The sequence below is a fragment of the Vicia villosa genome, linkage group LG1 (genome assembly GCF_029867415.1).
Source record: "Vicia villosa cultivar HV-30 ecotype Madison, WI linkage group LG1, Vvil1.0, whole genome shotgun sequence".
Taxonomy (NCBI): Eukaryota; Viridiplantae; Streptophyta; class Magnoliopsida; order Fabales; family Fabaceae; genus Vicia; species Vicia villosa.
In genome coordinates, this window is record NC_081180.1 from 168,551,279 (window position 1) to 168,563,660 (window position 12,382).

The following is a 12,382-nucleotide window of genomic DNA, read 5'->3' on the forward strand; positions in this document are numbered from 1 at the left end:
AGTCCTCCTAAATTTTTTTCTTGGGTGTTGTCCTCTTGGTTGGTGTTGTCCTCCTTGTAGTTGGGCCAATCATATTCTTAGCAGCACTTAGTCTTGTAGTTGGTCCAGGGGGAACAAAAGGTGTTGTTGGTCTTCTAACACCCAACATTGACTTCCTATAATAGGCAGGGATGTATTCCTCAACCTTGAAGTTCCTACTTTTAATGCTAGATAATGCATGAACACAGGGAAGTCTAGTTAATTCCCACTTCCTACAAGAGCACACACATTCCTTCAAATTCACAGCAAATTTATCTGCAGGGTTTTCTACATGATGAACCTCAAATATTTGTTCAGCAGACATCCTACACAATAATAGTAAACTTAGAGACATAAGCATGATGATAAAGTTACATATTACAATAGATAATTCATACCTCACAATCCATGAATTTGTGTAAGTACTTGTTCTATCAACCTTCTTTCTGATGTTATGCAACACATCATCATCAGCCAATTTTTGAAACCTCATTCTATTTGTTGCCCATTTTTCCATACAATATGTCCCGATCTCCTCCACCATGGTCATTAGGGGTTTGGACCTTGACTCAAGAATAACACTGTTGAAAGACTCAGACATGTTATTCACTACAGCATCACATTTATTAGTCCCTCTAAAATAAGATCTACTCCAAAACCTTGGAGGTGTCTTCATCATATGTAGGTATGCTTCTTCATTTATCAGCCTCATCCTCTTCATCTCTCTTTCACAGGCCTGAGCATAAGTAGCCTTAGAAGCCCTCCAAATTATTTCCTTCAGCATCTTCCCAGGATATCTTTTCCTGAAATTGTTGTACAAGTGCCTGACACAGAATCTTTGCTCTACATTGGGCAACAGTTCATCCATGGCTGGCAATAATCCCTGCAACACAATCAAAGTAACAGAAATCAAAAGACTTGAATCAATAGAAACCATAATCAAATTAATAGAAATCAAAAGAAAGAAGTTACCTTTTGCTGGTCTGACTTGAACGTGTATGTGAGGCACTCATTTTTTCCACCAAGGTCATCAATCAATAACTCCAAGAACCATGTCCAACTGTCCCTATTTTCTCCTTCTACCACTGCAAATGCTATAGGTAGCATTTGATCATTTGGATCCCTACCTATAGCAGCCAGTATTTGCCCTCCACATAGCCCATTTAGAAAACAACCATCCAACCCTATTACATGCCTAGAAAACTTAAAACTTTGCTTACATGCTGCAAGGCATATATACAACCTTTTGAAGTATGGAAAATGATTTTGTGAGCCTTCTTGAGAGGGTTCAACACCAACCTTCATTGTGGAACCTGGATTTGTTCTTAACAACTCATGACAATAATCATAGATTCTGGTGTAATCCCCTAGGAATGACCCATCAACCATATCTCTTGCTTTAACCCTTGCCCTAATTGCCTTGGTTTTGTTCACACCTACATTCCATTTCTTTTGTGCTTTTGCCTTGATATCTTTGATTTTCATCCTAGGATTGGTTTTTAAGGAGTTTTGTAACCTCTTGCTCAGCCACTTGGTAGTCATCATTTTCAGATTATAATCCCTACTGCAACTATGCACATCATTCACCTTCCTTAATTGCCAAGTTGCTTCCCTTGAGGATTTGGCACAATAGGCTTCCCAATCACATCCATCCTTACACTTTACCCTCACTCTTACCTTATCATTTTTGGTGAACTTTAGGTTTCTACCACTGCGAACAGCATATGATGTGATTGCCTCTTTGAAATCATCCTTTGAACTAAAGTAGGAACCCACCTCCCATTTGAAATCAGCCATATTCTTTTGACTCTTAAACATAGGGATATGTTTTTTTTTGCACACCATGACTGTCATCACTATGACACCCACTCACTAAGCCTTCACTCTCACTACCAATCCCAATTTTAACACCCTCATCTCTGGCTTCATGTTTTTCAGCTAGATTGTCCAATTCATCTTCATATATATCTTCATAACCATCAGAAGAATCATTAAATTCAACATCAAGAGCACTGTCATATTTGTATTCACTATCATCACTACTTATGGAATCATCCACTTCACCACTATCAGAGCTGTCATCTTTCTCATTTTCCATACAATCTTTCTCAGCCTCCAAAACAACATGTTCAGCATGTTCAGCCTCCAGCACAACCTTCTCAGCCTCTAACACAACCTTCTCAGCCTCCAACACAATCTTCTCAGCCTCCAAATCAGCTTCATTAGAGTTACCATTTTCTTTGATTGCTTCTTCATGCAACTTAGAAAGCATTTCTTCAACTACCCCCTCCTCCTCATTTCTTACATGATCCTCAGAGACACCATGCTCCACAACTACAACATTTTCTAACTCTACTGAATCTACAAACTCAGGCTGCCCAATTGTGTGTTTAATAAAAATTTCTACACCTAAGTGAATCGTATACAGATCGGCTATTTCTAATGCTCCTGCATCATCATTCAGTTGTTGCACCCCAAATGTTGGCTCTTTGTAATAGATTTTCTCAAAATCCCTATACCCTAAAGACTTGAGTGAACCTGTCAGCTCAAAGTAACTCCATGTGTCAACATCTATTTTCAACTCAGAAACTTCCCCTCCTTCATAAACTCTAAGATCACCATCAACAAATTCACCACTATGGTGAATTGTGAGTACGATATAATCGTCCATTTCACCTAACATCATAAATATGCAAAACCCTAATTACTCAGATTAAATACATACATGCAAACAAACGATTTACAATGAAACCCTCATTTATCACAAGTAAAAACATGGATTTCACGGATTTAGAAAAATAAAACCCTAAATTCTAACACTAAAACAGGCAAAAACCCTTATTTCTACCACAATCAGGAAAGGCACATATAATGAACTTTCTAACCTGATTGCAAATGCTTTGAGGATGGCCTTCAACGTTCCTCACTGCACGACGATTCGCCTTCAATGTTCTTCGCTGCACCACGAGTTTTTTCTTCACAAAGGCTAAGTACTTCAAATGTTCAGAATGAGGTGTTTTGTTCCCAAATGTTAAGAATATAACATTTAAATGCCACGTAAGACAAACAAAATGACACATATGCATTTAATTTGAACGCTCACTAACAGAATCAGACGGAAGGACAAACGTGCTCCATTTTTAAGACTTAAAGGGTTGATTTGCACTTTTTAAAAGTTAAGGGACCATAATGGACCCCGAGCCAAAGTTAAAGGAGGCAAAAGGGTATTTTCCCCTAAAAAATATATGCACGGTAATGGTGAAGATAAGTGGCATTCCTCCTTTCTCTTCTTGAACGACCCCGAACTGATATTTCTTCATCCATATTTCGCACCTGAATACTTTGAGCAACACAAAATTCTTGGACATCAATAAAAAATCATCCCAAATACTCTCTTTCAATGTAGTCAATCGAGCTTTAACATCATAAACTAATTCCATAGCAAGCACAATATTAAGATCTTTTATTTGCAAGATTTTTGAAAGTTCATTTGTGATACCAAACAACTTTAACATAAGCTTCAAAATGAAAGAAAATTTAAAGCTCTCCATTTTTTCAATTAAATCCGTCGCTTGAGATGGCCCACGTCCATCTTCTTCAACAATACTAAGTACCTCTAACACAGAGGACCACATCTGATTTAAACGAATCAAGGTAGTATAATGTGAACCCCATTTAGTATCCCCGGGTCTAGTGAGACTAGATGATTGGTGCAACTCCTTTCCTTGAGATATCTCACCAATCTGAAGTCTATTCAAAATATCTTGGTGTTGTTCCTCCGTCAAAGCATCCCTCCTCTTGCAAGATGCATGGACATAGAAAACATAAGAGTTTTCATCTAGAATCTTTCTTTGTAAAACATTCAATTCACCTCTCATATTTGAAGCTCCATCATATCCTTGCCCTCATATCCTTGAAATAGATAACGTGTGACAATCAAGGATACCATAAAGAGCAGCGTTTAGTGCCTCAGATGTAGTATATTTGAGATGATGTAGAGCAATAAATCATTCCACAACTTTCCCTTTGTCGTTCAAGAACCTAGAATTATAAATAAAAAGTCAAATGTATTCATCTAATTTTGAACAAAATTTACAAGTTTAAGTATAATAACAAACTCATTGTAATGGAGGCATGAAGAATAATATGTAATAGAAATTGGAAAATACAACTTTTAACCTCAACATCAGCGCCATTTGCTCTTTGACAGATATATCACGTGACTCATCAATAAGCACAGAGAATTGTCTATCATCAAGCTCTTTCATAATAACCTTGGTAACTTCATGTGCATAACACGTTACAAGCTCCTTTTGAATGTCACCGGAAGTCATTATGCAATTTTTTGGACCATGGTCAAAAGCATCTCTCACTTTTTCATCATTAGCTTTTACCCAATCCACCATCTCTTTAAAATTTCCATTTTTTTAGAGAAGTAGAGCTTTCATCATGGTCACAAAAAGCAATGCCTTGTGCTATGAGATATCTAGTACAATCTAAAGAACAAGTCAAACAGATCTTATACAATTCTTTTAATTCCCTAGTTGCTCTAGCAAAGATACTTGTCACACTTTGTCTCTGATTATTATAATCGTCATAGTGCTTCATACATGAGTTGTGCTTACTATCATGACTACCAGTATGATCTTTAAAGCCTTTAAATGCATGCTTCCAATCTTTAAATTAGTCTTTGTTGAAGACTTCATAACCAAAGTGTTCGGCCCTCTCGGACGACTTAAAGAGAAAAATATAGAAACAATAAGTTGCATTCTTCGGCTCACTGTATTCAATCCATCTATAATTCTTATACCATGCTTTACAAAATGCTCTTGAATACTTCCCAAATTGAGTACGAGGAAATATTGCTAAATCTGGTTGCGTTGGACCCTTTAATATATATGGTCTCCTCACTTGGTTTTGAATATCCGAAGCATACATATGAATTTGTTTTCTACATCCTGGATCACGCACAATCTCATTTGGATTAAACTCATTTTCCACATTAGGTTGTGTTTCTTCTACTTTGGCTTCCGGTTGTACAGCATTCACATTCTCAATACTTGTTTTAGGAACCAAAAACCTCCTAATCTCTGAAATTTAATGATCCAGAAGAAGAGACTATGAAGTTAAATTGAAACTTTAAAAGTAAAAACTGCATCTCATTGATTCATTTAAACTAAATCGGTTCATTGAACAAAATTGAAATTAAAATAGACTTAAAAAACTAAATACTTCTATGGCTTAATGTTAATCTTGAACCCCCTCAATTTTTCAAATTTATACTAGTTTTCACTGCATCTTTAATGTTAATCTTGAACCTATATTACAGTGCCATGCTAGTATAAGGGATACATATTAGTATTTTATATTATCATAACTTGATGCAATATCAAAATCTATATTACAGTGGCATGCTAGTATAAAGGATATTAGTATTTTATATTATCATACCTTGTTGCAATTCAAACTATCAATATTAAGACTATGGTGGCTGTAATACGGTGAATTGACTTTATTTGAAATGTGCGGATAGCAAGAGTCGCCACCGACTTTTATTTTATCCAATTGGAAAGGCAAAAAGAACAGGAAAGACCTTTGAAAAGAGATTGACTTCGGGGGTAGGTTATACAAAGGGAAGGTGTAAGACACCCTTTGCATCCATGGTTATCCATGGGCTCTTAATTGCTTAGCTCACTTGTTTGTTTTGAAAAGTTTGAAGTGTCGTGTGTGAATAGTAAAAAGATTTCGCTAAGGACTTTAGCTTGTAAATAAGCGTAGCCTTGTTTGAAAGTATTTTGAAAATAGGAAGTGTGAAAAAACATTCGATTTTTGAATTGATTGTGAGCAAGCAATTAAGAACTACCTACCCTAAGTTCGTCTTTCTTGTTCTTTAAGTCTTTCATTTGAAAGGGTCTATCCATACCATGAGAGGGCAGGAAGTCTTTCAATTGGATGTGCGGGTCATCGAAGGGTCATCGAGAATAATCGTTCGCCACAAGACTGTCCCTACCATAAAGAGGGCAGGTAGTCTAAGGGAAGGATATAATAGTCATTAGGCAACAGTAAGGATGCCTTAGCAATCGAAGGGACTATCACCATTTAATCGAGGGACGAGATCATATTTATCGTGGGAAACTCGAAGGGACTATGATATTTTATCGGAGGGACACGGTGATTTTGGATCGAAGGCAGCAAGCTAAGGTATCCCTATATTCGGAGGGACTTGACTATTTGATCGAGAAGGCAGCATAAGAGTGGTTACCCTAAAGGTGAGTGTGCGTAGCAATCATGTGGTTGATTCAGAAATTTATCTTGAATTAGTGAGTTACGTTCAATTTAATTATCTTGCCACTCCCTATTTTACTAACCACGCAGTTAATAGCAGTTATAATTTGCGGAAAGTAAAATGCAGAAAATAAAGTCTACGCTATTACAAGGCTTCGGGATGGGGGATTACATAATAAAAACCGGGGGAAGTGTGGAAAGTAAATGCAAAGAAATAAAATCCTAATTAACTATTACATCAAAAAACTTTGCAACCTATACACCTTCTAGAATTTAAATGACAGAAAATAAATGAATAAATGGATAGCATAAATAAATAAATGGTAAAAATTAAATAATGCTAGAATTTAAATGACAGGGATTAAAAATTAAAACACGCATGCGACAATCATTGAGTGGAGATGAGAAGAGAATCGCGAGTTGAAATTAGAGTTTAAAAATGAGTGAAAACAATCCTAAGTCTAAATTGTCATTATTAATTAAATTAAAGTTAATTAAAATTAAACCAAAGTTAGATTAATTAAAATTATTTCAATAATTATAACCTAAACCTATTTTTTGTATTTCAAATAATTGATTTTAATGCAAAATAAATTAAACAAATTAATAACAAGAAATAAAAAGAAAAAAAAATAAAGAGAATGATTTTAAGAAACCTGGAGGGGTGCAACCTGGAATAAGGGTGTAAAGAGCTAAAAAACGTCCAGGCCCATTAAGAGGAAGTCCAAGGTGCGCCTGATCCTGTGTGGTGAGTCTCCGATAATCCATGGTGAGGCATCGTTTTTAAACCGTTTGATCACGCTTCAAATAGATCTGAGGGTCCTTGTGTGTTGTGCGCCATAGTCCTCGTTGGGTGTACCGCATTGGATCACACGGTTTGCTTGAGAGGGCGGTCTCTAGGCACTGGCAGGTTCATGCAACGGATGGAAGCAATTCCTGGGACCTTCAGAATGATGATTAAAGCCTTAGTTTTGATTGATACTTGTTGGATAGAGGATTTTGGAATGCGCCACTTCTTTGTGAATTTTCACGTTTTGGGAACACTTGCCTCCTTCTCCTAATTTTTTCTCTCTCCCTTATGTGCTGAATGCTTTAGATATATATAGGAGAGCATGCTAGGGTTATGATTTTGGAAAGAAAACGTGTGACTTAGAATCAAGAGATTTGATTTTAGAATTGCACATAAACCTTCCAACTTTGGCTCATCCTATTTTCCATCCTTTTACGTATATTTCTGGTCTCAATAATTGATATAGGATTGATTTTGATTTGAAAATCCAGTCATATAATCTTTTATCAATTTAAATTTGATTTTATTTGATTTATTTCAAATTTAAATAAATAAATTCAAAATAAATGAAATAAAATTCACTAAATGGTGATAAATGGGCATATTGGGTGATTGAAGTTAATTAGGAACCCAATCTTTGATTTAAAACAAATTATTTTGTATTTTATTTAATTTATTAATATTTAAGTGAATAAAACTTCAAGTAAATAAAAATAAATGTAATAAAATAGAAATAATTGGTCTAATAGTCCTTATATGGCCTATGGACACGTTTGGGATTCATCTTTTAGGCCCATTAGTCCAAAAACACCAAATTGTGCAATTAGGTTTTTGTGTTTTTTCCTTGAGAATCGACCAACTTCTCAGCCTCATATCTCCTTCAATTTTCATCATATGAACATGTTCTAGGGCTTTTTTAGAAAGCTTAAAGAGTCCTCTTACAGCTCTTTTTGGTTTCACCTCAATTGAGTCTACCATGTTCAAGTTATGAGCTTTGAGAAAAAATGCCTTTTGGGGATCCTTTAGAAGGACCTGTAATGTATTAGCTCATATCTCTCAAATGAAGCATTTTTGGACTTGGCATGTGAGAGACAAAGATGTAGAGAATTCAATTTCCTTCAAAATGAGATTTGGATGGGAAATTTTTGATGTTTCATGTGGAAGTTATGGCTGGTCAAAGTTCAGTTGACTTTCTCCCATGAAAACCCTAATTTAGAAACTTTTGAATTGCTGATTTCTGATCTTTCCTTGATGAACCATGATTAATTCTTGATCAAATGGTGAATGATACTTCAATATGAGGATGTTGACAAAAAATCAGGAGTTTTGGCTGTACTTTGACCACAGTTGATTTTTAAGTCAAACCAGTCGACTATTGACTTTCTGAGCGATTGAATGATCAATCTTTTGAATTAAGACCTGAAACTTGTCATGGAGGTAGTGTGGGGTATAATAGACCATGTGGGATACCTTGGAGCCTTTGGTTCAGTGATTTTCCTTCAGAACAACAAAACCCTAATCCTTGCTTAGGAGAGGTGTCTTTGAACATTGTACCTTGATTTGAATTTGAACAAGAGAAATAGTATGGGCAAATTTGGGGTATGACAGCTGCCCCTGTTCAATTTTCTTATATCTGAAGATGTAGAGTGGTTTGTGCGCCAGTCGGAGTCTGAAGGTAGATGAGGATTGAACACTAGAATACCCAAAAATTTGCCCTTGCTGAAGTAGGGACCTTTGTCGGAGATGGGCTTGAAGATGCCATCCAGGTGTATGATGGGGATGGGCTTAAAGATGCCATCTAGTAGGTCATGCATTAGATTATGTTTGAAGTGTTTGAGAATTAGTTGTTTGAGTGTTGATCGTGTCATTATTGTTCGTAGTAGACGAATTAGATCTTTGAGAGTTGATCGTGTCAGTACCGTTCGTAATACCTGAATTAGATCTGGGAAGGGTGATTATTTCTGAACTATCTCTGGAGAATACCCGGAACTAAATATCCGAATTAAATTTTCATCTTGATTATCTCTGAACTATCTCTGGAGAATACCCGGAACTAAGTATCAGAATTAAATCTTCGTCTTGATTATCTCTGAACTATCTCTGGAGAATACCCGGAACTAAGTATCACAATTAAATCTTCGTTTTGATTATCTCTGAACTATCTCTGGAGAATACCCGGAACTAAGTATCAGAATTAAGTCTTCGTTTTGATTATTTCTGAACTATCTTTGGAGGAAATCCAAAATTAAGTATCAGAATTAAATCTTCGTCTTGATTATTTCTGAACTATCTCTGGAGGAAACCCAAAATTAAGTATCAGAATTAACTCTTCGTCTTGATTATTTCTGAACTATCTCTAGAGGAAACCCAAAATTAAGTGTCAGGATTAAATCTTTATCTTGATTATATCTGAACCATCTTTGGAGGATATCCAAAATTAGGTGTCAGAACTAAATCTCTGTCTTGAATGAGTGTCAGAATTAAATCGTTGAATTGATTATATCTGCACTATATCTAGAAGATGTATAAGTAGACTGCAAAAGAAACATTAATTTTATGCAATGTCGTGATGCATGCATTGTAAATTTTTTGAAATGAATGAGAGTGTTATGCATATGTCATGAGACGTATGTATGTTATGAATTAACTATGATATATGATGTATGAACATGAGTTATGCTATTTTGAAGTATCTTGATTGAGAAAATAAATCTCTAGGTCGTTGCGACTCTGATGCCTGATTTTGTTTTGAAGATACTCAGTTGGGGATTTATGATTTCTGCTTGGGGATGATCAGTAACTTGATGTACCCTGATTGGGGATTAGAGATATTAATACACCATGTTGGAGAAGAGCAAAGTGTTGGAGAACCGGTAGTGTTGAAGGTGTAAACTCTGTTGGGGAGTCATGTCTTTGTCGGGACGAGTATGTTTGAAGATATCTTCTTGAGAATTACTCTGTGGGGATATGATCTTGTGAAGTCGGAGCTGTGGAAAGGCATGGATGCCTTGAACATTGCCCCCAGTATTATAGTAACTACCATTCCTGGATTTGTGTTGATTAGAACATGCCAATGAATATTGATCGAAGTATCAACTGGACTCGCATAGATTTGTCCCTGCTAGTAGGAACTTTGGGAAGATTCGCCTCGCGAGGACTTTATGAGATGTGCACTATGGGCGACATGCCCCTGGTAATCGTAAATTTAGGATGATGCCCCTGACTGTTTGGCTTTTTGAGAGATTCTTCGAATCTTGACTGGATTGCCCCAGATTGATTGGGAAATAGTTTGAAATCCACTTGGGATGTATGCCTTTTTGGCATTTGAGAGATTCTTCGAATCTTGACTTGATTGCTCCAGATTGATTTGGGCAAAACGTGTCATGCCCCTTGTGTACGTAGGAGACATTGCTTATTGGTCGGGATAACTTTGAGTCATTAGTTGTACCCTGTGCAAGTTCTTTCTGATGCTAACATTTGAAATTATGTAGCAGAATATGTTTAATAATGAATTCATGAGATGCAATGCATACGTCTGTCTTGAGTTTTTGAAAAACATTAAAACTAGAGATGTAAAATCATGATAAAAATCTGATGTTTGTAAAAAACAGGATATCAACCTAGCATTTGTAGTAAACCTTAAGGAGTCGGAATACCTTTTTGGTGACAGTATGCTTTCGAACTAACCATGCTTCAATTAGGACTTTCAAGGGTTGTAACGTGGCTTGGTTCACGGTTTAAGAAACAAAGGATAATGGCTCAAAATTTGATTGTACCCACCCCTCTTCGTGATGATCTTCAGTCCTAAGCTCAGTTAATTCAACTTATGCATTCAGGTTCCAAGAGACTTTTGGATTTGCACCTTTGATAATGATGATGGTTCATAAGCAAAGAGAACTTTTGAGATGGCAGTCACTTCTTCCTTTTGGTAGTCACAACATTGTGTTGTTCAGGAATTTATTGACTTCTCTTTTTTTTCATCTATTTTGAGCTTACAGTCAGCGGGATGCCTTGATTTTTTTGGCCTAAGTCTTCTTTTTGATTTTTGACTTAGCAGGCTTTTCTTTGTGTATATGTTTTTTCATTTTTTTTGAAAGATATTGACTGCCTTGCTTAATGATTGATGAACCATCCTTGGCTTTTGATTGACATCTCCCACACTTCTTTGATGTGTGCAGATGAACGCTTGTGATTGAAACCTTTGTTGAAAGGTGTACTGAATGATTCTCTTAAAATAGAATGCACAACCAAATTAACTGAGAACTACCCTGCCCCAGGTTATGATCAAGGGTTTTAATTAGTACAAGAAAGAAACTTCTACTTCTTAGGCTCAAAGTGGTTGACGAGGGATTAACATCCTTATATCTCCACTGTTTAGGAATTGAAACAATGCTTGTACATCGTCAGCATAGTCTGTTCAAAAGCATATTGTATGAGGTTGCGGTATCATTTTCGTCATCCTCCCTCAAAAGGCATACAGCTTTAGCAGGAGTTGAGTATCACAAAACATATGCAAAGTAAAGACATAATTTAAAATGAGTGATAGCGAAATAATTTATTCAAGACAAACATATGCAATATACTGATGATGATTATTAAAACAGATAATGTCTATCATGAGTCAAATGTCTAAACAAACAGAATACAAATTGGGCATGAAAATAAGTCTAATGATTCAAAAGTTCGTTCGTCTAGACGTCAATCAGTCTTGTCATGACTAGGCATAGGAGCGGTGATCATCACAGGAGTTTTGAGGAGGGTTGAATTTGATTTCCCCGTCATCGATCAGATCTTGAATCTTATTCTTCAATGTCCAACAATTGTTTGTGTAATGTCCAGGAATGTTTGAATGGTATGCGCACCTCACATTGAGTTTATAGCCAGGAGTGGAGGTGTTAGAATTCTTAGGAGGGTCCCTCAGAGTAATCAATTCGATCTTCAATAGATGTTGTAATGTTTGAGCCGACGACATATTGATTTTGGTGAATTGACGCTTAGGTGCATCTAGCTTGTGTCGTTATTGTGGAACTGGTGTAGAGATTCAGAGTATCCGGGATTCAAGCTTCCGGAATGTGTATCTAATAAGAACGTTTCAGAAGTCTGGGGGTCAAGCTTCCAGAATGTTCATCTGATAGAGATTGATTTGTTGATGGTATTTGTCTGACCAGTTGGTCAACCTGAAAGGCAAAGTTAGTTCTATGTGATGTTATGAATGCAAATGCAGTCTTTTCAAGGATCTTTAGGAATTTAGTTAGCAACATTAGACAATGATTTGGTCGCATCTTTGTC

The 12,382-nt window shown here is 36.2% G+C and overlaps 2 protein-coding genes across 2 annotated transcripts; both read right to left on the bottom strand.

The window, feature by feature from the left end:
* Positions 1 to 7: 7 nt before the first annotated feature.
* On the bottom strand, positions 8 to 1,815 carry LOC131659177 (uncharacterized). The gene is made up of 3 exons (XM_058928405.1): positions 991 to 1,815; positions 417 to 901; positions 8 to 344 (listed from the first exon to the last, which is right to left on the bottom strand). Exons 1-3 carry the CDS (start codon positions 1,813 to 1,815, stop codon positions 8 to 10), a joined length of 1,647 nt encoding a protein of 548 aa, XP_058784388.1.
* Positions 1,816 to 4,701: 2,886 nt separating this feature from the next.
* LOC131659186 (uncharacterized) lies at positions 4,702 to 7,071 on the bottom strand. The gene is made up of 2 exons (XM_058928414.1): positions 6,960 to 7,071; positions 4,702 to 5,108 (listed from the first exon to the last, which is right to left on the bottom strand). Exons 1-2 carry the CDS (start codon positions 7,069 to 7,071, stop codon positions 4,702 to 4,704), a joined length of 519 nt encoding a protein of 172 aa, XP_058784397.1.
* Between the last annotated feature and the right edge of the window lie 5,311 nt (positions 7,072 to 12,382).

Bases quoted from the DNA above. Each gene is read 5' to 3' on its own strand.
- LOC131659177 (XM_058928405.1), bottom strand. From the start codon at position 1,815: ATGGCTGATTTCAAATGGGAGGTGGGTTCCTACTTTAGTTCAAAGGAT. The intron at 902-990 runs GTAACTTCTTTC...ATTGTGTTGCAG, and splicing joins TCAAGTCAGACCAGCAAAAG to GGATTATTGCCAGCCATGGA. The intron at 345-416 runs GTATGAATTATC...ATTATTGTGTAG, and splicing joins ACAAATTCATGGATTGTGAG to GATGTCTGCTGAACAAATAT.
- LOC131659186 (XM_058928414.1), bottom strand. From the start codon at position 7,071: ATGGATTATCGGAGACTCACCACACAGGATCAGGCGCACCTTGGACTT. The intron at 5,109-6,959 runs GTTTCTTAAAAT...ATTAAATTTCAG, and splicing joins TCCAGGTTGCACCCCTCCAG to AGATTAGGAGGTTTTTGGTT.